The sequence below is a fragment of the Scomber scombrus genome, chromosome 4 (genome assembly GCF_963691925.1).
Source record: "Scomber scombrus chromosome 4, fScoSco1.1, whole genome shotgun sequence".
In the NCBI taxonomy this organism is placed as follows: Eukaryota; Metazoa; Chordata; class Actinopteri; order Scombriformes; family Scombridae; genus Scomber; species Scomber scombrus.
Genome location: NC_084973.1, coordinates 25,034,680 through 25,062,113, shown reverse-complemented (window position 1 = coordinate 25,062,113; position 27,434 = coordinate 25,034,680). Strand labels below are relative to the sequence as shown.

Here is a 27,434-nt window from a genome sequence, read left to right as displayed (position 1 = left end):
TTAAACAAGCTTGCTGGAGCATAGCATCTGTTACCATGGAGACGACTGAAACCTTTTGCCTTTTGTTGTGCAACTCTGTCACTCTGTTAAGTGAGATTTATCAAAAGTGTCGAGTAACCTGCCATAAATCATCCTTTAGTTTGGCAGTTCTGCTGTGCTGTAATCTTTGTTTCCTTTTTCATTAAATTTCATTTTGAAACATTATTTTTATATTAAACCTCTTGGCTGGTTGCAGCGCAGCACTTTCAATAACACATCAAAGTAAGGACGAGTTCTAGAGAGCGATGAAGAGATGGTCTGTTGAATTAAACTGTTCTTTAATTTTCACACCACCTCTCACAATGAAAACATAAAACAATTAACAGATTTTTTTTAAATCACCTTTGCATGTAATTCATTAACAATGACATCTTTGCTGGCAGTTCAAATATAGTATTTACCATATCTTCATTTTATAAAATTATAAAATTTTTCTGGAAATATATACACAAATATACTGTAGGTATATACACACATACATAGAAAACACTATTAAGTCCATTTCTCTTCAGGAGAGGGGAAAAGGGGATGGCAAGAGCTAGCCCTGCTAGCTGTTTTTGTATGGACAACACACACACATTCTCTCACACACTTGCACACACACACACACACACACACACACACACACACAGAGAGAGACCTTGTTCGACACAAGCGTCTCTAGCTTTAGACCTGGCAATAGAATACTCACAGTCTCTACAAACTTTGAAACTCTTCTGTAAAAAGCTTGCAAAATTTCGACCGAGCACATTTTATTTTTTTCACCAGTAAGACGCATCCAAGCCACCATTTTCTGCTTCCGGCCTCTAAGCCACTCCACTGTAGAGATTAGAGGTCAAGTGCCTTGCTCAAAGGCACCCTGGCAGTCGTTTTTGAGCTGGTCTTAGTTTTGAACGAACCACTCTTCCAGTCACTAGTTTCTTTGCCTTACCCCGGCACTCTTGGCCTTTATCACTTTGCCACATACAGGGAAACAAAGTTAAGAGCGTGTCGGCTGTAGAGGAGCATGGCACTTCAGGTGATTCTCTGTTTAAAACTCTTTACTGTCCCTGAACAGATCGATGCGCAAGGCCAGCTCCTTGAAAGAAGGACGCAAGCCAGGGTCACTGTCCCAGCACTCCTCCATGATCTCGTGGATCTGAGAGACAAAGCAGGGAGAGAAACAGTCATTTCAGCACGGAGCTAGAAAGAATTCACTCATTACATATTATTGCGGATAAAAATTGTTACTTATGTTATGAATATAAGGCTAATTTCCAACCCCTGTCACTGGTTAGCCTTTTAAATTCAGATTAAAACAACTAAAGAAACGGATAAAAAGACTTAAGAGTCTGCAGGCATGCTTAGCAGCTCTGTGAGGCTGCACTTAAGCACAATGGTGCCTTGAGCTAAACATCAGTTTGCTAACATGCTCACTATGTTAATTTATTTAACAGGTGTAATGTTTACTACTGTCGTCTTAGTTTAGCAGGTTAGCATACTAACATGCCAATTAGTACTTAACGTTAAAGTACAGCTGTGGCTGATGTGCATGTTATTAGTTTTGCAGGCATTTGGACATAAACCAAAGAACTGGTCAAGATTTTGGTCAAGAAATGTTTATTCTGATAAGGCTCCTCATCATCTAGGAAACAATGAATGTCTACAAAAGTTAATGGTAGTTGATCCAAGTTATAAAAATACTTTAGTCTGAACAGAACATATAAACAGACCATGTGTCTGTGTGTGGAATAAATTACACGTGTATGCACTGATGTATGCAGTAGATGGGTGTATGAATTTAAGTAGACTACATGTGTAACACAGTGTGTAAGTGTACATGTATGTGACAGGTAGATATCTTTTGTAGCTTCCATATAACAAACATTAGTACATGTTCCTACCTCTGTGGGACACCCCACAGGTTGAGGCAGCCTGCTGCCTGATTTGAGGAGCTCAATGAGATGGTAGACGATCAACTGTCCCTGCTTATCGTTCCCCATCATGGACATGAAAACCTGAAAGTGACAGACAAGATTTAAAAGGTGAGTATCACAATCAGATAGAACAAGAAGATCCTTACAGATTTTCAGATTTAAGAGTACTGGCATCCTAACTTCTTGAGCCATAATTCTGTTGTGACAATAACAAAATAAACAGAGAAATGTTTTTCATGTCAACATATCAAACTATGGTATGACCTCAATAAGTGAGTCACTGGCTCTTTTTGCAAACATGCATTAAACACTATATTACTGGTTCAGGTGGTTCCTTGAGAACAGTAGAAGCTGTTATGTGTGAGGAAGTATTCAGCAAAGTAAGCAGCGGCCTCATTGTTGTACACGCCTTAAAATTTGATCGTTGAAGCAGAGGCAGTAAAAAAAAAACAACCTTTTCCCCTCGAGCGGCTGACTGCTGTCAGGTTTTGTTTGCTCCTTTACAGAATAATGGAACTACTGATGTCGGATACATGAACTGTCTGTTCCTTCAGGTAAAGTTACAGACAGGTGACAAATTAAAGGAATAACCATCAAAGTGTTGGGCCACCATGTGCTGCCAGAACAGCTTCAATGTGACTTGGCATTGATTCTATTCTACAAGTGTCTGAACTCTACTGGAAGAAAGGAAACCATTCCTCCAAAAGATATTCCCTTCATTTGGTGTTTTGATGATGGTGGTGGAGAGCGCTCTCTAACATATTGGTCCATCGGTTTTTAAATAATTATAAAACAGAGGTGCCACTTCCATAAATGTGTCTCTCAAAAGTCGTTTCACACAACTAAACTACAGTCTCAAAAGAAAAAGGATAGTATGAGTATAATGATAAAATAATCTATGATGGCAAACAGAACAACAAATGTGTTTAAATTTGTCTGTTTTTTGTTGCAACAATTCAAACGACAGAAACCCCTGAGGCACTTAGGAAGGACTAGATAATGCAGCAGTTTTAAAATAATCTTTGCACAGTGAAAGCCTCTGGGAAATAAATCTATATTAATCTTATGTTTTTGTTTTCTACACTTAGTCTCTAAAGCAGAACACAAATAGTAGGTTGAGTGTGTTTTATCACTTACTGAAGGAGGGCTGCAGTTCTTGTCGCTGTGGGTGAGGAGTTCATAAAGCACCACTCCAAAGCTCCAGACGTCTGACGCCACAGAGAACTTGCTCTCAGTCAGAGACTCGGGGGCATACCTACAAAAACAGCACATTTTGAGATTGACTGATCCAATTCTGCTGGACCAGATGACTTCAAAATACCTCCCAGGAATTATTACTATTACTGAAGTATGAGTTAGGGTTAGAGGTGAGCTGCAACAGAGTTACATTAAAACACTGCAAAATGTTGGTCCTGAGAAAAACAAAAAACACTTCTTTAATATCAGCAGTTGGTACAGCATCATGAAGAATAAACAACTTTTGCTACAGACAGAACAAACTATCACAGAGTGGTAAAAATAGGTAAAAATATACAGTATATGACAGTTTCTGACCAGAATATGGGGCTCTCTCCGGGCTCTTTGACCATGTAGTACTCTTTGTCCTGAGGCAGAACTTTGGTGAGGCCAAAATCCCCGATCTTCACCCTATGCTCACTCTCAACAAGGATGTTTCGTGTCGCCAGGTCTCTGTGGATATACCGTTTACTTGACAGGTACTCCATACCCTGTGCAAATAAACAAACAAACGTTGCCTTAGTAACTCTGGTGGTCAGTAGCTCCAGAGAACGTGTGGCAGAAACTGAACAGACTGAAGTACCTTGCAGATCTGAGAAGTGTAATGCATCAGCTTCTTGTGGTCAATCCTGTCCTTGTTTTTCATGAGGTAATCTCGCAGACTTCCGAACGGCAGATATTCCATGATGAGACGGAGATTACGTCGTCCTGAGAGAAACAAACAAACACAATGTTCAGAATTGAATTTACAGATTTGATTGATTGATAAGACAACTCACAAGTGCATTATCCTCATGCAAAAGATAGTAAGGGTGATGCAAGTGATACTGTGATACTAAAATGATTTTGTTTGATGTTGTTGGTTTATAGTTACATATGGACAGATACGATGATGCCAAGTTAAGTGGATGCTCACCAACACACAGCAAAAACCCTAAATACTAAAGTAATATATGGTGAAAAGGTACATACTAATATATTTAAGTATACATGGTGAGATTTATTAACTCACCTTTTGAAAACATGATCATCAGGTCATACTCAAATGGCAATTATTGTCTCATGCTGTTGGTTTGTAGTAAACTAGTGTGGTTAAATACAATGATGCTATAAACAGAGTTTGGTGCAATTTGCCAGCTCAAAGTCATGGAGGAAAAACTAGGATATAGATATAGATATAGATTAGTTTTGTGTTCGAGAACTCTCCAAACTCAGTCAAAGTTCAGCAGTGTAACAAGAGTGAAGCCATTAATTACTGATGAACTGTACCTGCACTGTAGCACACGCCTTTGTACTTGACAATGTTCTCATGCTGGAGAGATTTCAGGATCTCAATCTCTCGCTCAAAGTCTCGTATGTGCTCCGCAGTGCTGTGCTGGAGTTTCTTCACAGCCACGACCTCCCCCGTGTTGTCCTGAAGTGGGTCATACCGACACATCTCCACACTGCCAAAGTTTCCCTGAAACAGAAAAATAACTTGAGTCAGACGTCTTTTTTTCCCTCCTAGTTTAATTGATGTTACTCCATCTGCAAATGAGTAAAAGGCTGAAGGTCAAAGTAAATGCTAGCATCTAAGTTAATTGCTTACTATATACAAATCTATTACTAAGATCTAGATATAATACACATAATGCCTCTCATATGATGATTGTGACCTAACTCAACTAAAAAAACATTTGCCATCCAGATGTAATAAATACAGCAGGGCACAGTTTGCTTGTTTTGCCTGACTAATTTACTTTGAAATCATGATGAAAAATCTCAATTCAGACTGACAAAGCATTATTTTCTAGTAATCGTGAAGCCCCTTAGACAAGCGTGAAATTCTCAAATCTCCAGAAGTCACAGTGTGTACTTTGTTTGGCAAACACAAATGAACTGCCGGAGGAGAAGGAGGAGGGGTCCCAAGTCTTATCTTATCAACACTGACTTCCACTTACAAAGCTCACATGTCACACTTCCTCGTACCTTGCCCAGCTGCTGTAAGAATATGAGGTGTCTCTCTTCAAACTGAGCCGGCTCCTGGCTCTCAAAGCCACCGCTCGTCCATCCGGAGCCCACTGTCCTGTTTGGTAGGATGTCACTGTCCACAATCAACTCGTAGTCTGGGGACACAAAGACAAAAATCATGTATATAAGTCCAAAAATTAGGTAAATCAACATCTATCAAGATCATTTAAGTCACTCCTGTGGTTTTTTCTGCATTTTCTGACAAGCTACAATGGACTTTCTATCACTGGTCTCTCTGCTTCTGTGTATATTAGGCGTGGACCAATTTCTGTAGTAATCACATAGAGATTCAATTCATTTTCTCCTCTAACGTCCAGTAAGAAACCCTCCTGAAATAATCACTAACCCTTGTTTACTCCTCATCTCATTGCCATTAGGAGCTCATTCTGACCTAATTAAGTCAGAAGCAAGGACTCTCTATTCACCGACATGCTTCTGCAGACGCTATGATGAACATTTGTGAACACGGGGTACGTGTATGTGTGTGAGGACATTTGAGATTCCACACTGGTGTGACCTAGATTTCCTGTTGTGACACTAATAGAAGCAGTTTGGCTGCCTGGGTCGGTCAAGTGCATTCACCCCACCTGGTGTGAAGAGGCTGTGGAGGTCACGGATAACAGCGCGAAATGTGGGCCTGAATGTGGGCTCGTAGTCCATGCAGCTGATAATCAGATTGGCCAGCTCAGTCCACTTTGGTGCAGGAAGCTGGTGGTGGTCCTCGTAGAACAGGCTTTTCTGTAAGACACAATCGAGGGTTAAGAGCAGCTGTGTGGATGAAGAACAGACAAAGATAAATTAAATATTGATTTTTGGGGGACGGGGATCAAAACTGAGCCGTCTCTCTGATTTTCTATCTGTGCAAAAGGTCACATTTTGGATTTTATGATACGGAGTAAAACAGAGAAAAGGATGAGAACCATAAAGTTATACAAGCTGTGCAATGAGTATTTCAGCTATATGTCTAACATCTCACTGCAGTGTTTTCATCAACCTGCTGCTGATGCCAAACAGAGAACAGAGATTCACACTTCACACAATTTCTTTTTAATACTAATAGAAAATATACTGACTTGTTCATGCATGTAACCTTAATTTATCAGTTGGCCAACGTCTGTTATGATAATGATAGTAAATGCAACAGGAAGCAGTAAAGTGAACAAGGCTCTAGTTCACATCTCGTTCAACTGTCAAAATAATATCACAAGTAGAATTACATATTTTGTAGATTTTGTTATCCAGATCTCTTAGGTCATATCACCCAGTCTTACCTTTGAGTTGTCCAGTGTTGCTAAAGGTCTCTCCCCACCGCTGCAGATCTCCCATAACGTGGTGCCAAAGCTCCACTTGTCTCCAGCCAGGCTCAGGTTGGCAGAGTCCTCGATGCACTCAGGAGGCACCCAGGGGATTCTCTCGATTAAGACTGATCACAAACAAAAACATTTAACCAGCTGCAGTTAGAGTGATTTTCTCATTTAAAATTAAAATAACTGGAAATGTTAAGGAGGATTTTAGCTGATGAATGAAAACGTTGCACTTTATTCCAGCAAGCAAAAAAAAAAGGAATTTGCATGACAAAACCTTTTTTCCTCCTTTATTAAAATAGAGTGCTAGTGGCTTACAACTTAATTTACCTGCAAAATAAGTATTTGTCCTGTAAATGAGCATTAAACAAAATTAAGTGATCCAATGCAGGGTGTACTATCTCAATCAAAGCCTTGTTAAATGCCTACATGATGCCCCCTTCTGATAGAATAAGTGTATTACAATACAGTTGTTAAAGGACAGTCACAGTTTCTCCATGTCTGTTGTAAAACAATGGTCAACTGCTCAAATGAACATTAAAAAAGGTTTTGCTTGCTGTAATCATTCCTTCTCTTTATACTGACCATTAGAAGATCCCTTCATAATGCACTTACAATATAAGTGATTGGGGCCAAAATCCACAACCCTCCTCCTGTGCAAAAATGTTTTTATAAGTTTTTTGGAAACCAATATGAAGCTTCAGTCATCGAAATGAGTCAAATCAAATAGAAATCTTTTTCGTGTTAAAGTTCCTCTTTTTGTTACTATACTTCTACCACAGCTCATCAGGGAAACACAAAAAGGAAATTTGATGCTAAAAAGACTGTAAATGTGGCAGATATCCACTTGATACGACTAACTCAGACTGCTGAAGCCTCATATAAGCTTCACATCAACTTTTAAATGCATTTTTGCACAAAGTGACTTATTGAACACACTGGATTTTGGTCTCCATCACTTACAGTAAAAGCACACTTAGACGGGATGTTTTAATAGCCAGTATGAACAGGAGGAATGATTACAGCAAAACAGTAAAACCTCTTTCAATGTTCATTTCGGCTCCCGAATGTTTTAAGACAAACTTGAAAAAATTGTGAACCTATCTTTTAGGCAGAGGACGGATATCAACTTACTGTCTTTTGGCAGGACAGTGATGCTGATGCCAGGGTCGCTCAGCTTAATGAAAGGAGGGTTCCCAGTTCTCCGGTCCTCCTCTCTGATCAGGAGGATGTTTTTAGCACAGACATTCCCATGGACAAGATGCTTTTCCTCCTGCGTGTTAAGAAATAAGAGTGTCAAGCGGCAACACGGAGAGAACAATCAGACAGATCTTTTCTTTTTTTTTTTTATCATAATTTGTGTATCAGCATTTATGGGAACAATGCAATTTGTTAATTTTTGCAATAGCTTTACTCATATTCTTACCAGAAAGTTCATGGCCCAGGCCAGCTGCTTCGCCACCTCCAGCTTCCACAGGATGTTTATCGAGTTCTTGTTTTTCTTCAAGTATGTGTCCAACGAGCCGAACTTCACATACTCCTGCACCATGATGTCTGAAAGAAAGCAGGTCCCATTATTTTGTGAACTATTATATATGTTAAAAATAAAGAGATACAAAACGAAACAATCAACCAACCCGGCGAGACATAACAAATACAAAATAGAAATTATGAATTCAAGTCTTCAGTAAGATCAATTTCACATCATATTACATAATTTTATAACCTTTATGAGCGACTGGCAAAAGAGAGAGTAGGAATTATGTGACTTTTTGAAGTAGATAAACACATTTGTTTTGTCCATCTGCCCTCTGCCTTCATTTGATAAGGTTACAGATTTGTGGCAGCAAACAACGAGAGATGTGTTTTCTGTGCCCTATGACACTGCTTATGTACTGCTGCCTTTTCTGCCTTTTTTCATTTTGGAAAAGTGAAAAGAGAGAAACATGTTGTACTGTGCTTGCTTCATCACATGAAACATTAAAATTGTATAAATTATATTTGTTCAGTGAACTGCTAAATAAGTAAAGATGATGAAAATTGCCTTGTCAGTTTTTTTATTTTTTTTTATTTTTGGGATGTTTCAGAGCGATTTTCTTCTTTTAAAATAACTCCAGTAATTTCCAGTTCATGAATGCTAATTCTGAGCAGTACAGACATGTGCAGGGCAGCATAGACAGATGCCTGCAGCACAGACGTCTTGTGAGGTGAAGAGGTAGATGGGCAGGTATAAGAGATTCTGGGGCAGGTTATTGTAATCCTCCTAAGAATAGCCCACCATGGCCCGCAGTTTAATTATGGCTCTGAGCCTCAGGGTAATGGAAGCTGGTTAAGATTATCGTTAAGCATGGGAGACTCTTGACATCATTAGGACATAATGACATAAGTTCATAATGTTAATCAAATGCATGTACTGAATGTGCGCTGACTGTGCGTGTCAGATCCCTCTCTATCCGTTTCACTGTAAGGACAAATGAGGACATATGCTGATGCCCTGACAGATTGTGTGTGTGTGCGTGTCTCTCTCTCTAAGATTGACTTACTTTCTTCTCCGCAGACACACACGCCATAGTTAAGGATCAGGTGCTTATTGGACAACTGGCTCATCATGCTGGCTGCTTCGAAGAAAGACTGCAGGACAGAAACAGAGATGGAAGACCACAATATTTATATGTAAATGACAGTAATGATCTCTATTATCTCTTCTTCTTCAAATTCCTTGATTTATCTGATCAACAGTCCAAAACCCAAACATATTCAGTTTATGAAAATTTACTTAAATGATAAATCGATTATTAGAAGTATTTTCCGGTTAAATTTTCTATCTAACAGCTTATTGATTAATAGACTAAACCCACAACTCTGGCAGCTTGTGTGTCACGATGAAGACAACGCAGCTTTAACCTTCATTAGCTTACTTTTCATGTTTTTTTATATCCACTTTGTGTCACTGCAAACTAAACTCTTTACACAGCTTTAAAGCTACAAACCTCAGAGTAGTTCCTGTGGGCCTGGTCCAGGACTTTCATGACAACTTCAGTTTGGTGTACATGTCCGTAGTCTCCCAGCTCTTTGCGGACCCCTTTGAAGATCTTGGTAAACGTCCCTTGACCTAGACTCTCCATCTGAAAGGAAGACCATTGTTGTAGGTTTAATTCATTTGCTGCAACACAGTTATGCAGAACGTAAAACACATTAAAGCGACTCTTACCTTTGTTACATTTTTACACATTTTTTTGTTTAGGTTAAAATGCTCTTAATAAGGTAATGGCACTCTAAAATGTTAGAGAGATCTACCAGGCATAGAAACTAATCATTATTCCATTCTCATAATATTCTATGAAAACTCTGACCAATCATATCATTCGGTCCGAATGATATGATTGGCGGAGCGACCTGCCGGTTTTCCCCTTCCGCATTATGTAATCGCGCGCACCCCCACCCGGAAGAGAATCTGTTGTGGATCCACAGCATTATAATACATCCATGATCCATGGGGGTAGCCGCAAACAGACAGTAGCGACTGACAATGACCGACAAAAGCGGGCCACAGCTTCCACCTCCAACCGCTCCCACGGGGAAAAAGACAACTATATATATATAGTGCGTGTTCGCGGAGGGGAAGGGAGTGCGGGGTGGGACTTAGGAGGGAGGAGGGGTTGTTGCTGTTCAAGTTTTTTCAAAGTGCTGTGTGAAATGCAAGAAAGGTAAGAGTAGCTTTAACTGAACTGTTGGATAGAGGAGGAAATACAAACACATGAACATGCAAAAACATACAAATTCCAGATCTTCTTTCTTGATCTTGTGAAACACCATTTGGCTGATGTTGTGTCGATGTAATGAAGGCGATATAGGCACTTCTGAGCCCTTGTTGCTCCTGCACACCAGGAGGCAGGACTTTTCTGTCAGTGGGGGAAAAAAGAAAATATATAAAAACAAAAATTAAAAAAGCTGAAAATTATAGTTTCACAAAATTAACTGTGATCAAAGCTAGAAACCAAATGAAATGGAAACTTGAGAAACGATGAGTCAGATGTAAGAGTACATAACATTGTGTAATTGCATTTCTTTGTCACCGGTTTCTGGGGAAATAGGTCCACTACGTCATTAAAATCTGTAGCTCTGATCAGTTCTGGTTTAATTTCCACAGTACAAGGACTGAGTCACTGAGACACCTCTGAGTCATCCTGGTTGTTAGTGTGAGCTCTGTGTGCATCACAATTAAGAAAATGAATGCTCTGCCTCCCTATTTGTGACCGGCCTGATAACGAGATAATGAGCATCAAATTAGGGTGCATTAGATCAGGGTTAACTTGTGCAGGGGGTAGCTGATTCCTTATTTGAGGACAAACTTTCTTAGCAGGAGCCAAATGCTGTTTTTGTATTCGGCACAATCTGAAAAACAATACAATAAACATCACGGACACTGGCCTGATCTGCCTAGCTTCATTGCTGTGTTGGAGAGACTGATACATAGACTTGGCTGAGAAGCCCAGTCTGTGAACTAGTAACCTGCGTGCTTACAAATCACTGGATAAATAGGGATTAAAGGGATGTTTCCCTCTTAGGATATTGAACAAGTTCCATTCATCGCTTCAGCAATACACATAGTAAACCGCATTATGTCCCATCCTCAACTCCTTTTCTGATACACTCCTTCTAGCACTGTTGTTTCATCTTTTATGTGTTTGCATCTTAACATGGCATCTCTGGCAAGCATCTCTAATTTTAAAACATCTAACCTACTTAACTACTTACTATATTATCATTATAAAACATCTAACCTACCTACTATATTTTCATTAATCTTGACGTAATGCTTGGGTTTTCTACATTACAAAATAGACAGTAGCACACAGTCTTTGTTAATGTCAACTAATTTCATAAAAATATACACTGGATAAATGCAGATTTTTTTAGCTTTACCTTTGGATTTAGGTGGACAGCACTTGCTGAATTGGAAAATGACGCTGTCAGAGCGCACCGTTTCCTTTTGGTAGCAGCTGAGTAGTTCCTGCAGGCTGCTGAAGTTTCTTTTGGTTCCACTGAGGTTAAACTCCCCGTTGGCAGACCGGGTTATCTGACAGTGTTTGTACTCTACAGCATCATACACCTGGCAGACACACAGAGGAGGGCAGACAGTGGTATAGTTAGTTAGTTATAGTTTAAGCTTCAGTCATGGTACAAATGATGATACAACAGAAAAAGTCTGATTCAGAGTGTGACAAAAGTCCAGGTGGTGTCAACTCTACAATGAAAAGACTAAAGACTTGCCAAATGCATTAACTTACAAAGAACTTAATCTTTTATAATACGGGTTGCTACTGAACTTGTAGGACTTGACTGTATTCAAAGCAGCCTATAGTATTTCAAACAGTCATGTACTGAAATCTGAATGCTTGGTTAAGCCCTTCAGTCGTACACCAACAGCTAAACTCAAAGCCTGTGTTGGTGTCTGTATGTGTCTTTATTACTGGTAGCGTTTTTGCATCTCAACTCGGTTAATTTAGCTATATTCTTAATTGCTGCAGCTAATTATCTGCTGTACATTTAAACGTATACTAGTTCTGCTCAAGTACCCATAGCTCTCTCCTCCTTTTCCTGACCTTCTCACTAATCCCACTATTGTTTACACGCTATTCATATCTGCTAGTTACTGTGACTTAACAGTTAGGGATGGCGCCCCTAACGCTCTCCTACTTAGTGTAGGAGAGCGTTATTTCAATGTTTTTGTTATGTTGTAATACAAGAGAGGACTCCTATGCTAACTTTATCCCCTCCCTAATTGACCATTTTGTTAATAATGCCATAGGTTCATTGCGAATGACACTTTACTTTATTGCCCCTCTAAAAAATAAAGATAATACAACAAAAGAGGTTAGCTCCATGGTATAACTCCCGACCCTGCAAATTAATGTGCAAATCGCAAAAACTTGAAAAGATACGTTGTTCCATCTAACTGAAAGAATTTCGCTTAATCTGGCAAATTAGTCTTAAATAATATCAGAAGACCCTCTGTAATGACAGAGCTGCTGATTACTCATCATTAATGAAGGAAAACCAGCTAGGTTATTTTTCAGCCCTCTCTGCCAGGCTGACAAAGAATAACAGGCCATGTATTCCTACAGCACTCAGTCATAATGACTTCATGAGCGTCTTTAATGATAAAATTCTATTAATTATTCTATAACTATTGGAGACAAAATTCATCACCTCCTGCCCTCAAAAGGCACCGATGTATCCTTAGAAACAGCCATAAAACCTGATATTCCTGTCTGCTGCTTAATAAAGGTGTCTATGCTGGGAAAAAAAACCCCATCAACCTGTGTCTTAGACCTCATCCCAACCAGGCTGTTTAAGGAAGTCTCATCCTCAGTCAACACTTCTCTACTACATATGATCAATCTGTCTTTACCACCACAGCTCTTTAAGCAGCTGTAATCAAACCTCTTCTTAAAAATAATTCTCTTCATTCAGGAGTTTCAGCCAACTATAGAGCTTATCTTATCTTCCCTTTCTCACCCAAGATCCTTGAGAAAGCACTCACCAATCAGTTGTGTGACTTTCTACATAACAATAGTTTATCTGAGGATTTTCAGTCAGGATTTCGAGTGCACCATATCACAGAGACAGCACTGGTGAAAATGACCTCCTAACTGCATCAGACAAAAGGACTTTGTTCACCACTTGTCTTGTTCGTGCTGCATTTGACACCCCAGACAATCATCCTATTACAGAGACTGGAACATTTAATTGGCATTAAAGCAATCGCACTAACCCGGTTCAATCCCTATTCATCAGATTGATTTCAGTTTGTAAAAGTTAACGATGGATCCTCCATGCAAACAAAAGTTAGAGATGGAGTTCCACAAGGTTCTGTGCTTGGACCAATACTATTTACTGTATGCTTCCTTTAGGTAATGTTACTTCTATGCTGGATTGTTGCAATTCCTTATTGTCAAGCTACCACAACAAGTCTCTAAAAATTCTCCAGCTGGTCCAGAATGCAGCTGCATGTGTACTGAAAAAACTAGAAAAAGATATCATAAATAAGAGCTTCCTTCTCCTCCCCTTCTTAGTACTATACTACCCCACTTTTTCTTCCAATAAGAGGGGAGTCTTTCCTTGTCATTGTTGCAAAGTGCTTGCTCAAGGTGGGAATGTTTGGTCTCTAATTTAAAGAGTACGGTCTAGACCTGCTCTGTATGAAAAATGCCCTGAGATAACTTCTGTTTTGATTTGTTGCTTTATAAATAAAACCGACTTGACGTGTTGCTATGTACAGATATGAAATACAAACCAGGAGTCCAGTCTGAAAGCTTATCAGACAGTACAGAAGTTTATACTGCGTTGACAGGGATTTTATAATCTGTACACTATTACAATGCTACAACGTACATGCTACAAGGTATACTGCTTCACGTGTGTTGTTAAATTTGAGGCAAGTTTCCCGGAGCTCTCTGTGTCGGCTCCCTAACTGTCTCATTTAAATGAGGCGGCTGTTTTCTGACACACTGCTATTCTTCATTTGAGTGTGGCTGTAGACTTGTATTCAGATTTTTTGATCAGATATTTCCTAATTTTAATTTTTGTCGCAGAACTATGGATAATAATAAACACTGATGAATCAGAGAAGCTTAGTGTGTGTAAAATGTGTGCAAACATTTTTTCAGTGATATTTCCAGTTTTGTTAACATGTGTATGCTCAGCTGCAGCGCTCAGGATGAATAAGATTCTTTGAAATGAATCCGTTCTACTTGATAGTGTTGTTGAAAGGACAGAAATTCCTACAAAGCTCGCCTTCATGATGCACTTTCCTCACATGTCCTCAGACCCACACACTAAATTAATGTAGCCAATAGAGATGAGTACACACTCTTGTAATTTTGTGTTGCTATATTTAACATTTTACACCTGTATTATTATTATTATTATTATTATTATTATTTTGTCTTCTCCTCTTTTTCTCCTGACAATCAAAAAACTTCCACAGGTGAATGTTACCTACCTCAACAGGGAAAGTCAGAAAATACTTGTTGAAGTCCTTCGGGCTACATCTTAAAATGTACAACCCGCGCTTGTTTCCACACTTCTGAAGTCGACTGGTTGCAAACTCCATTCTGCAACAACAAACATGCAGCACAAAACAAATGAATGCTGAGAGTTACAGCCGATGTGTCAGAAGAGAAATGCAGCATTACCTTCTGGGATAGGTTGTAAACCCCATCCTGACCTGTCCCGAGGAATGCTTGTGAATTTTGGCAGCAGTTCAGAAATATGTAAATAATAAATCAAATTCTTCCTGTAGAGCATTAAATAGTGGCAATTTTCATCGCTACCAACACTGAGGTGATTGGTGCTGTTCAGCTGTTAACACTGAAAACTGCAAATTAGGGGTGTGGGAAATGTAGAGAAAATAATTTGCAGCTGTGACCAATTGCATTCAGTTTTGTGCCCGTCTGATGGCTGTGCAAAGGAGGTGTGACCGTTATTTAGTCAGCTTTTAGAGAGTTGCAAAACTTCTGAGGAATCATCTGTTAGCCTGTCACTAAAGTTAGGCGGTGGAATAACCACAAACCAAGCTGTTTCTGGAACATAGTTTAGTACATGGGCTGCATTCAAATCAATTTAAATAATTATGTTAGTTCTTAATTATCCAACTGTGAAGAACTGAAAAAAAGAAGAAGTTACAGCCCTTATTGATGCTTTGGTCAAATAAAAATCTTCACTTACGAGACAGGCCCATGGCAATGGGAAGCAATGGCCTCCACAAGCCTGGGAGGTGCCACTTCTTTACAAAGGTAGTGATGTGCGTCTGTAGTAAGTCGGTAGTAGCCGTCAATGAGGGACACGAAAGAGAGAGCTTCAGACAGGCTGGGAAACTCCAGCTCCTGAAATGTATGTAAAAACCACAACAGAATAAATCAGTTGCACTTTAATGTAGACAAGCACTTATGAATCAATTCTTACAGCTGTAAAGTTTTTCTGCTTTGACAGCAACTCTAATAAATCAGAAACTGAAAGGGGCAGGTCAGTTTTGCAATACATCAGACACTGTGGTCAAGAAAGTTGCTTCTTTGCTTTTTTACAACAGAATAAAGACAGATGTTCAAAAGGGAAATTACCAGAGTCTTCCCATCTTGTTTATTGATGGTGACCACCCGGGTCTCTGCAGCACCCTCCTTGCTGGCTTGTTTGATGCTGATGTCAGTGACATCAGGAAAGTCACACAAGGTCTGCAGCTCCTGGCCAGACAACATAATCAAAAGATAAGACTTGTATATTCATCACAATTCCCCAAAGTAGACCAATACCAACAAACAATTCAAACAAATCATCTGTGCAGAAAGATGAGCCTCCATGTCATCTGAAAATAAGAACAAACAAATAAGGTCTGGTTTTCTTTTGAAACTTTTGTAATTTTAATTTTGATAATTTTAGGGTGACATAGGTCTGTCTGTCTGACACCTGGGAACTTAACATTTGAAAGTGTCCAACAGAAAAAATATAGTGATGGACGAAGAATGGCTCTAATTGTACCAACCTGATCAGAATCCTTCAGTTTCTCACGACACCACTGGATGCCTGTGTCTGCTGCCACCAGGATGATGAGCTGTCCGCTCGATGGCTCCTTGACCTGGAACGTCTCTGTGTAGAAGGCCTTCTCCAGTGACTCCATGCTAATGAGGTACTTGAGCTTGAGGTCGCGAGCTGTGGTGCGGCACTGACTGAACTGCTGGATGAAGCGCTTGAAACGGAAGCGGATACGCTTACGTGTCAAGAAGTTGCAATCCTGGATCTGAGCTCTCATGTCCTTTGGCAAAAAGGACTTGTAGCTGGAGGTAAGCAAGAGGACAAAAATATGTATCAGCATAAATACTATTGTCTTAATGTATTCTGTATCTCTGATATAAACTTACAACACTCTCAAACCACAATATTCTTCAGGTTCATACAGTAGTGGTATGTGAAGGGGAATACCATGTACACAACTGCAGTGAAGGTCAGAAACATATGAGCTCTGCAGGACATCAGGGAGCATCAGTGGCATTTACTCCTTGGTCAGGTTAATCTGTCTACATGGCTAACAACGAGGAATTAAATGAAGGGCAGTCTGGTAAATTGTATTGTTGGGTTTCAGAAGGTCTGGTGTATAGACAGGACTGTTTACGGTGTACTGTGGAGGAGGAGGGTCTCTTTATATGTATATGTATCAGATGTGACGTCTTGATGTCGTGCTTTGTACTTTTGTTGTAAATGAGTATGCAGGTCCTCTTAGAAGGAATGCTGCGGCTGTGTGTGAGCGCGTATTTGAAGCGTGACTAGTGGATGGTGTAAGGGGTGTCTGTGAGGTGGGATTTTTTTGTTTGTTAAACATTATTCTAAATGAGTAGGATCTGAATGTGGTGTTATTTTTAAGTGCCTTTGTTTTTATTAAATGGACATCAAAAGTAAAAAAGTACTGTAATTTAAATAAAGTGTACGTCAAAACTGTCCTAAAAGTTTGTCACAGTCTATGTTGCGTTTACTTATTATTTGATCAGATATTTCAGCAAAAGCTATTACAGCTGTTTTACTAAAAAAAACATTTACACCCTGATGTGTTTGAAAAGATTGGCATTTGTAGAGTAGACGTTGCTTTTCTGATGAGTATGACAATCAAAGACAACAAGGATAAACCTGAAGACTGTACTGTGTATCTCTTAAAACATAATTAGTTATACAGGTGGTACCTTATAGTGTGGTATATGTCCAGTGGTGACATCTGTCTCTCTTTGGCTGTTCTTGTCATATCGAGGACGGCCATACCGAGGCACTCTTCCTGTGTTTCATGGGAGTTGGGGATCCTTACTGAGCCATTGACAAAGTCATTCCTCCACTGCAGAAAAGGAAGAAAGTAGCACAGCATATGTTACTACGGCAGCTTAAACCATGTGATCATACTTGCAATAACATTGTTGTTCAGACCCTGGAATGGACAAAACAACTGCAAGTGTTTCTCAAGACTCTTTCAGGCATGCACGTCTATGTTCAATATGCAATGGCAATCATTTGAATCTGAACCCAGTAACATTTCATTAGAGCTGCAACGATTATTCAAATAATTGATTAATCATTCAAAATAAAATTAATCTGTAAACATTTTGATTACCATTTTAAGCTTTTTTCTCCCACTCAAAAACACCAAACAATTGATAGTTTCTCAAATGTGAGAACTCATTACCTTTTAGCTCTTACACTGCAGTGAATTGAATATTTTTGGTTTTTGGACAATTTTCACTGTTTTCTATGTTTCACTGACAAATGGATAAATCAAGAAAACAATCAGCAGCTTAGTCGGTAATGAATATAATCATTATGCATGCAGCCCTACATGTTATGAAGCTTGTGAAAGCAACGGGTTTACAAAAAGAAGAAATAGAAATCTTTCTATAAATGTCCACTGTCAGGATTGTGAAAATAAGCAGCGTAATGTTACAACTAATAAATGAGGACACTGATAACTGAGAGCTGGTACAAGCATCCCTTGCACTGACAATGGTTTAGTAATAAAATAAAGTTCTAAAATTCATCACTGATGCAGCCTTTGAGAGGACAGAGTACAATCTCCTTCCTTCACATGAAAGACATTTATGTCTTAATTGCAATAAACCATCACTTTAATAGCTAGATAATGGCAGCAGTGTTGCGTATTTCATGTGTAAAAAGCACTTCAGTCTGCTTCCATGCAAACTTTAGTATGGGTTGTCTTTGTTGTGAATGTAAATGGGGGGTGAATTTCAAAAATACTACACAAAGATATAATCTGCACATTAGTTCCTCATTCTGTTCCCTTTCAAAACATCTGTTATCTCTGATTGTTATTATTATTTGTTTGTTGTTATTTATGACTGCTGCCCACAGCCAACTACTTCTTTGTCATTTTCGTGGTCACAAGAGAAGAAAAATAACTACTGGGGGACTTGCTGTCAATCACTGGAACGAACCCTGTTTGGATTTTCATGTGCAGGTCCGTGTAGCAGAACGACAGCTCACCACACCTGAACAGTGAACGAGCTTCCAGTCAGTTTGTCTGTCAGTAACTCTTGTTTTGATTGTAATAAGTCAGTGTGAACTCTAAACAGACTAACTACAAAGTGGCTGTTCTTATTTATTTATTTTTGGTCCAAATCAAACTGGCTACAGGTATGAACACCTTAGATGAGAACCACTGAGAGATGGGAACATTGTATTATTTATCTACACCCTCTTAAAAACAAAAGCTGATATGCTGCAATTCAATCAACAAAAAGAGGAATTCAATCTAATTACAAGAAATCCTATCATCTATGTTTGTCCTTAAAAAACAAAACTTTTAGATCTGTTTTGTTGTTGTACAGTATTAACATCCATCTGGTGAATGCTGAGACACACTTCCCTTTCAAGTCAAAACAGCCTTCTTTTATCATCAACACAGAAGCTTAGCTCTAGATTAAACTGTGAGGAATTTAATGTATCCTTCACAAAGCCAAAACACAACATCTATCCAGAGTGAAAGCAAGCATGTGTAATGGTTCAGTGGTTGCAAACACACACTGCGATGAATCCCTACTCCCTTTTAGGCTTTTCCCAAACCACCTGGGCAGATTTCCACAGGCATAATTCCATATAATCCTTTAGTTCACAGAGAGTTCAGCACTAGTCATATTACTGGCTTGAGTTACCTGGATTTATCTATAACATACACCCTCCTTTCTACTGCAGTGTGGTTTATACACATCATCTCTTGACTCAGGGCATGCTGTGATAACAACTCTGCTTTCTTCTGAGCAAAACACATTAAAACAATTAAAAGCAGACATATTTCAATCTAAAACCTACATTTGGTCTCTTGGCTATAGTGTGGATCTCTCCAGTTGTGTCTGGCAGTAATGAAGTTGTGGCACTGTAGCATCTGAGGCCAGATTATCCTGCTGGGTAGCAGTGAGGCAAACATGTACAGTGGACCCTTACTTATCCTTCCTGCGCCTCCATAATAATCAGCAACATATTTAACAGTTAATATTTTTGAATGACACGATTCTGAAAGTGACAAGAACCTCTAAACTACTTTTAGACAGAGGGCCCCTCTACATGGCAGCGCTTCAAGGCAAGATAACAGTGCAGGGCCTCTTTTTACATCCTTATCATTTGTGCAAACACTGTGCACATGGTGGCGGTGGACTTTATTGTTTCAGACAAGGAAGGGGACTTTAAAGCAAACAATGACACTTTTGGACAATAGCTCTACGCTGAGCCTGGTATGATCTGTCAAACGTTAATTCAGGCTGCATGCACACACACACACACACACACACACACACACACACACACACACACACACACACACACACACACACACACACACACACACACACACACACACACACACACACACACACACACACACACACACACACACACACACACACACACACACACACACACACACACACACACAGGTGCTGATTTGTGCAGGCAGGCTGCAAAATTGCTCCCAAAGACAGTTCACTCTAACATGAGAGCTATAACTGCAGTCACACAGCACAGTTGGTAGTGCCATTTGCTCACATGTGCAGTGCTCTTTGTTTACAGCATGGACCAAACAGTCTGAATCTCTTCACCATAGACACCCGATGCCAAACATCAGGGAAGCAAGTAGTGATTATCTTAATTGATTAATCTTAATTAATGTAAGAGAAATAGTAAGTGTTTATTTTAATATAAAAATAATCACTTTGCTATCATGTATGACATAGAAAAGTATTTAATCATCACATTTTAGAGGCAGAAACCAGCTAATTTTTGGCATTTTTGCAAGTAGTAAAAGGAATACACAAAAATCTAAATAGTTGCTGATTAATGAAATTATTAACTAATTGATAAACAAACTAACTATTGCAGCTCTACCAAAACACACAAGCAAAAAAGCAAATAATAAGTAGCAGTTTAATAGTTTGTAATCTCTCTCACCTTTATCAGCGTCCCTGCAATTCTATCAATAAATCTGAAATGTGAAGGGTGACCTAAGCAGCAATCTTACAAACTGATACCACTCCAAGGATATGAGCTGCTTGTTTTCTGGTGTCTAATCCACAACACTGGGCTGCGAGAGAACTAATGAACAAACAACTACGAAATGCTATTGAATATCATCCTGAACTGACCTCCATATAAAACATTCATTTCTAACTACAGTGTTTAATAAAGAGGAGGGTTGTGTGAAGAGGTACTTGCCTGAAAGAAGAGGTATGACATTACAAAGTCATCAAGGACAGGACTTTCTGATCCTTTGGCGACTCCGTATCGATAAGCCCGGGATGCTCCGCCGCTGTACCAGCCAGGAAAATAATACCTGCAGTAAACAGTAGAAACAGAAAGTGCAGTGAGCTTATTTAATGTTCTCCTGCAGAGATTACAGCCTGCGAAAGATATGTGAGAAGCAACGCCAGGAGCAAAGATAATGTGTGCTACCTTATTCTGAAAAACACATCTTCTGAGGCTGACTCGTCGAGCTGGAAGATGTGATTGGGTGAAAACCACAAGTGGTCTCGCTCTCTGAAGATACCGAAAAGGCTGCAGTACAGAGGTGATATACCTACAGCAGGCAAAGAGTGAGAAACCACAGAATGAAACATGTTATTCAAAGTTAAGTTTAGCTAGATTGAATCAACACAATTTTTCATCTTAATCTGTATAAATTAAATTGACAAACAGGTTACAGGTTATCTTAAAAAAAAACTATAATTAAAAGTACATTTTTTTTGTGTAAATTTCCCCACTGTTGGACTAATAAAGGAATATCTTAACTTTTAATAATGACAGTAGGACTGTGTTAATTTAGAGGCAGCACATAATAGATTATGCCTCAGGGCACAAATTTGAAAATTATATGTTTCTAGTGTCAACAGAGGTGAAAAAAGGTCAATAAAGATTGTTTAAAATGTCAGTCGTGTTTGGTTTATCATCAAACACATGACATGCAGGTGAGTCTGGGCATTCCCCTCTCCCCTCAACTAAGCGTATTACTTCACCTTATACTTTTACATTTTTTTAAAAATAAATAAATCATGAACCAAAGCAAGGTTACTAAAGTTTTGCAAAGTAAAGAAAGTCCGGGCAGACAGACTGTAAACAAAGGATGGATGATTGATGATTGAACAATGTTTTTCTGCTGACTTCTGATCGGTTTTCACTGTGGCCTCTTGATAACCTTATCTTGGGACCTATGCCCTGAGTTGATTCATGAGCAAAACACATGAATGGGGGGGTGCTTCATGAAGGCCTGCATAGATCCAATTACTCACTGCACGCCTTGGCTGCATCTATACACAGCTCCTCGGCCACATAATCCCCAGGTGGGTAGCTGAGAGAGCTGCAGTCGGCCGCTCCCTGGCTGCTGTGATAGAGATGAAGCCTCAGAACAGCAGCGACTGGTCTTGTGTCTGGAGATTCCCGATGGGCGGTCCCGTTTTGGTGCACCGCGGGGCATGATTCAGTCACAGTGTCCATGGCTGGCAGGGAGACCATCAACAGCATGCAACCTTCAAATCAAGTTAAATGCAAAATGGAAAGAAGAAAGAAGGAATGATGATTTCTTTTGTCACTGAAGTGTGATGAGTTTGGCGTCAGGATCAAGCGAGGCTACATGGTCTCAACTGTTGCATAAACTGTCAGCTGCAGTACAGAGGAGCCATTGTCTGGAAAAGGGTTATAAAATCTGTAAATCGAATTCAAAAATAGGGCTCCTCTCCACGAGGGTTATCAAATACATTCAGAGAAGAGTCGCTGTAAATGGAGCATTGAGATGTTTAAACCTGTTGTGTGTAATTTTCTTATACAAGCTGGTGTTGATCAACTTTCAAATGGAGCTCATTTCATTCATGATTTTCGTGTAAAAAGACACAAACTAACACACAATCTGAGATATAAACATTTTAAACTCGGCAGAATAACTCATTCTCTCCCCGTCCCAAATACAGCATTATATCAAACTGAGAGATGATCATACGGTGATACACCAGCTACCTAACTGCTGCGTCCTGCTCTCCTTTTTGGTTCCTGATTTGTACCAAACAGCAGCACTTAAAACTGAAATTTGGTTTGCAATGAATAACAAAACTCTCTAACGTATTGAAGCAATAAAAACGTTTATAAATGGCTGAAATTAGCTCTGTTTGGGTGATTACAGGTACACTTTAATGAAGAAGAGTTCAAAAAGGTGACATTTACTTCCCTTCTTAATCTATTATAAACTGAAAACTGTGCATATAAATAGGCTTTTTTTAGGGGCCATCTTATGAAAAAAGTGGGGGGAAAATGAGAAAAAAATGTATATTTATAACAATTCCGTGAGAAGGTTACTGAAAACTACAAAATTTCAAAGGTGCTAATCAAAAAAAAAAGTCAAATATGGCAATGAGCAGTCTTTCAAGTTAGACACTAGTGAGGCACTAAAGGAATAAAGGTGGAGGTGAACGTACAAAAACTGATGCCTTCATCAGCTGCAGTTTAGGGAGGCAAAAAAACACTACAAGTAAAAAGTAAACAAACCAAAAACTCCAAAAATCTCATCTAGTATTTCTCGTGTTGAAAAATTAGAAGAAAATCTGCAGCGCCCAGATGTGTGAAGCTGTTGCTATAACTGCTGCAAAAGATATAACAGCTACATATTGATTAGTAGGAGAGATGAATACTTAAATCATTATTTACGCAATGTTTCAGAAAATATCTAAACATTAAAAATAACTTCACAGGATAATATGATTATTTTCATTGTTGAAATAATAAAAATAAACCTCACATTTAGGATACTGAGAACAGCGAAAGTTCTGTATTTTGTTGTTTAATGTAATTATTAATCAGTCTATTTCTCAACTTGTTGATCAATGTTGGTCAGTGACAGTGGTGGAAGAAGTACTCAGATCCTTACTAATGTAAACGTACTAGTACAGTGATGTAAAAAATACTCCATAACAAGTAAAAGTCCTTCGTGAAAAATCCTACCTAGTAAAAGTACACTATTAGCAGCAAAATGTATTTAAAGTATTACAATAGAAGTAGTGGTTTGGTTCCTCTGACTGATATATTATTATATATGAAATCATTAGATTATTAATACTGAAGCATCAGTGTTAGAGCAGCATGTTACTGTTGTAGCTGCTGGAGGTGGAGCTATTTTACACAACTTTATATACAATTAGTTGTTTAGTCCAGTGTTCCTGAGATGATTAATGGTAGAGGAAAGAAGCAAAAACAAAGTTATGATACACAAATCTGAGTTTTGCACCTTTTCTCTAATCTTTGATTTTTGGTGAAATATTGGATCATTTGAACATTTATTGAAATTAAACCATGTGAGAAGTTTAGAGGGGAGAAAAAAAAATCACTATTTAGTGGAGCTGTTAACATCTTAGACATCTGAAACGTGACTCTGACTACACACTGCTTTTTGTAAAGACTTCAAAAGACAAAAAAAGTTGGAAACCACTGGTTTCATTTTTAACAATGTGTTGTATTTTAAAAGCTTGTTATATTATCTATTGTGTCAAATCTTCATCTGATAAGTAACTAAAGCTGTCAAATAAATGTAGTGGAGTAGAAAAGTAGTAAATACAAATACTCAGTAACTAAATACAAGTACCTCAGAACTGCGTTCAAGTACGTGTATTTAGTTACTTTCCACCACTGGTCAGTGAGCAGATAATCACTTTAATTTCACAATCAGCATGAAGTTTAATTAAATGCCCTTTCCCAAGGGAAGTGAAAAAGAGGATATGTGATTTTAGCACATTTCGGTAACTTCTGCAAAACACTGACCAGAGATTCCTGGCAACAAGATCTAGTAATGGTTCCTCATGAGCATGGAGCTCCAAAAAATATTATATATAATATTTTAGACTTGTAGGTGCTTAAAATAGGTATAAAACTGCACAGTGTTATATTTGGAAAAGGAACAAATCTATCTGCAAATAAAATGCCCAAACTAAATACTATATTTTCTGGTAGCTGATTATTACTATGTTGTTATGGCAGATCCAGTCCTACATAATAATTATAGTAATGATATTTATGCTGCACTTTTCATTCGCAGTTTAAAAAATATATATAAAAAATAAAGATTCAAGATGGAAACGGGCAAAATAAAGAGGTTTTTAAGCCTGTTTTAAAAGGTTTGCATGGTTTTCATAGATACATGGTCAGACTGGGACATATATTGAGTCAAATATCACAAACTTGGCTGCAGAACAAACTCACCAAGGCCGTGATCTTACCTACCGTGCTGCCATTAAACTCAACACACACCCACCCATACAAGTTAACGCTGACTTACAATCTAAACAACATTAATGAATCACGGCTTGAGCAATTAACACTAGATGGCATGCGTTTTATACAAAATAATAATAAAGTCGATGAAGCTGTCAACGCATTATTAATGAGAGCTAACACTTACTCGGGTTGATGAGCCAGTGGTGCGGCTGAGAGCTAGCCTCCTGCTAGCTCTCAGCTAGCCTCCTGCTAGCTTCTTAGGCCGGCGCTGCAGCCAGGACGAGCGGCTTTGACAGCGACAGACGGCTGCTTCGGTTCTTCGATATCAGCACAAAAAAAACAGCTTTCCTTATTAATGACTGCGTATTTATGGCTCACCGGGGCTTATTCTGATTTCCATGTCGCACTCGTGTGGTTTATCTGCTACATAAGTTACCCCTGGTGAGCCTAGCGTTGCCCATCTCACTCCGGAGGAACTTTAGCCGTCTATCTTGTCAATCTTGTAACTTAAGCTAATGCTAGCTATGCTAACGCTACAACCACAACAACCACGTCTCGCCCGGTTTTATAACTTGGTCCGATTAACAAGGGGGATCATCTGCAGGCAAATCATCTTGTCGTGCCCCGAAAACTGTGCCCACGACTGCCACGAACGAGAGTCACATTATTGACAACTTGTCCATTGCACAGCTTCAGCTCAGACTAGATGGCTAACAGCAGCGCAGCCTCAAGTCAGTCAACAAACCAGCCTCTCCCACCATACTAATGCTGCCTTCAGGGGCCGTCGGAAATGTCATAATCACCCACCAGAAAACCCCAGTAGGAAAATAACAGGACGTCTAAATGATAACAAACTAATTTAAATATTTAATTGAATAACCAACACAAGCTACTTTTTGGCATTAGCATGTCTGAAATGGTGTGTTTCTGTTTGTAACTGATTATTTTATACCATCAGCCATCACACTGCACTGCACAACACCACAGCTCCCAGTAACTCCCACTCCCACTTAAAAAAGACTGATGCTGTCCTCACTAAGTAAATTGCAGGAACATTGCACACATGTATATAATCTCAGGAACGTCTGCATTTGCACATTTATATATCGTCACCTTCTTAAAATAATGGTCAAATAAGTCATTTTTTGATCAAAAGGAGTTTTCTTTTTGCCTAAATCAGCTCTTCATGATGTTGGCCACCTCTTTTTAAAAATTGTTTCAAAAAACATCTTAAAAATATGACATAGGCCATTATTTTAAGAGGGTGACGATATTGCAGATTTATTTACACAGAGCTTATTTAATGTATATAGTGTTTTATTTTAATTTTTTGATCACTTTCACCCTTACTGCTGCTTTCATTCCACTTTAATGTTGTGTCAATTTGAATGTCTCCCAAGGGGGATCAATAAAGATACATCTTATCTTATCTTACAGTAAATGTTTCTTTTATATTCAGTATGTACTGTTATTATTGCGTGTAGGACTACAACATCAGTTCCTAACCCTGTTTGTGACCAGTGCAACCGGATAATGACTATTTCCCCTTCTTCTATGTGAGGTAAAGTTATCCAGTAATTTACAGGAAAGGGGCAAAAGATTAGAGAAAAATCTGACATATATTAAATGTGATATAATTTGGTGCAGCAGAAATATGGTTTTTTTTATATCTTCTTATCCTCTTAATCATCGAGGCACCTATCAGATTTGTTTTGTGACCCATTAAGGGGGTCCTGACCCCCAGGTTGGGAACCAGTGGACTACAACACACAAATAGTTGATAGTCATAATAAAAATGGTCATTTATATGGCTGCCATTCCTCACCACATATATATAAATCAATTAAACCTGAAAGTGTCTCCAATGACACATTTCATACATTGGCATGTGCATGTAATATGACACAGTATCAACAATTCATAAATATATTATAATAATATTGCAAATTACACTAGAGTGCCTTGTTCAATTTAGAGATATGAAACTTACCATTACCTGCCACTGTGCAATTTGCGTTAGGTTATTTATGTCAGATAATTTATTATCCAACTTAGAGTCTGGGAAGTTGGAGTTTAACTGGAGGCTTATGAACGCAGCCTTTTTGCATCAATCAGTCTTTCAAATGTCAGTCAACAAACCAACAAACTAACCGACATCCACCCACCTACCGAAACTACACCCAACCACTTGTGGCAGAGATTACAGCACAGTTGTACAAGGGACAAAAGTTCATGAACACTTTCAAAGTCACATGCAATCCAGGCCAACAGCCTTGGAACAAATGCTTATATTGAAAGGCTATTGATAAATTATTGCTGAGCATTTATCAGGCAGATGAAAAGACATGATGAAAACCTTTTCAAGCTGTAAATTTCTGTGTTTATACTTAATAATATGCTTACCTATTATTGTCATATACTGTACTTACAAAGGTTAACAGTATAACACAGCAATGCCTGATTTCACACTTTACAGCGATGACAGCTAATCATTTCAGTTGCTTGATTTAATTTTTTACAAAATTTTGTTCACACGAATGAAAACAGACCATAAACTGGTACCATAAGGTAGTCACAGGGAACTACGGTCTTATCTTATTACTTGTGGTTTGAACTGGTGTTGACGTCAACTCTGATT

At 38.8% G+C, this 27,434-nt stretch overlaps 1 protein-coding gene across 1 annotated transcript; it reads right to left on the bottom strand.

Annotated features, from left to right (window-relative positions):
* Positions 1–321: 321 nt before the first annotated feature.
* Positions 322–25,531, bottom strand: jak2b (Janus kinase 2b). The gene is made up of 24 exons (XM_062417147.1): positions 24,981–25,531; positions 21,832–22,068; positions 20,999–21,122; positions 20,762–20,879; positions 17,239–17,384; positions 16,050–16,341; positions 15,631–15,750; positions 15,239–15,396; positions 14,514–14,625; positions 11,432–11,618; positions 10,283–10,407; positions 9,496–9,630; positions 9,049–9,136; positions 7,932–8,059; positions 7,640–7,778; positions 6,473–6,624; positions 5,789–5,939; positions 5,160–5,296; positions 4,461–4,650; positions 3,775–3,899; positions 3,510–3,682; positions 3,093–3,210; positions 1,923–2,036; positions 322–1,177 (listed from the first exon to the last, which is right to left on the bottom strand). Exons 2-24 carry the CDS (start codon positions 22,061–22,063, stop codon positions 1,070–1,072), a joined length of 3,372 nt encoding a protein of 1,123 aa, XP_062273131.1. The 5' UTR covers positions 22,064–22,068; positions 24,981–25,531; the 3' UTR covers positions 322–1,069.
* Positions 25,532–27,434: the final 1,903 nt, after the last annotated feature.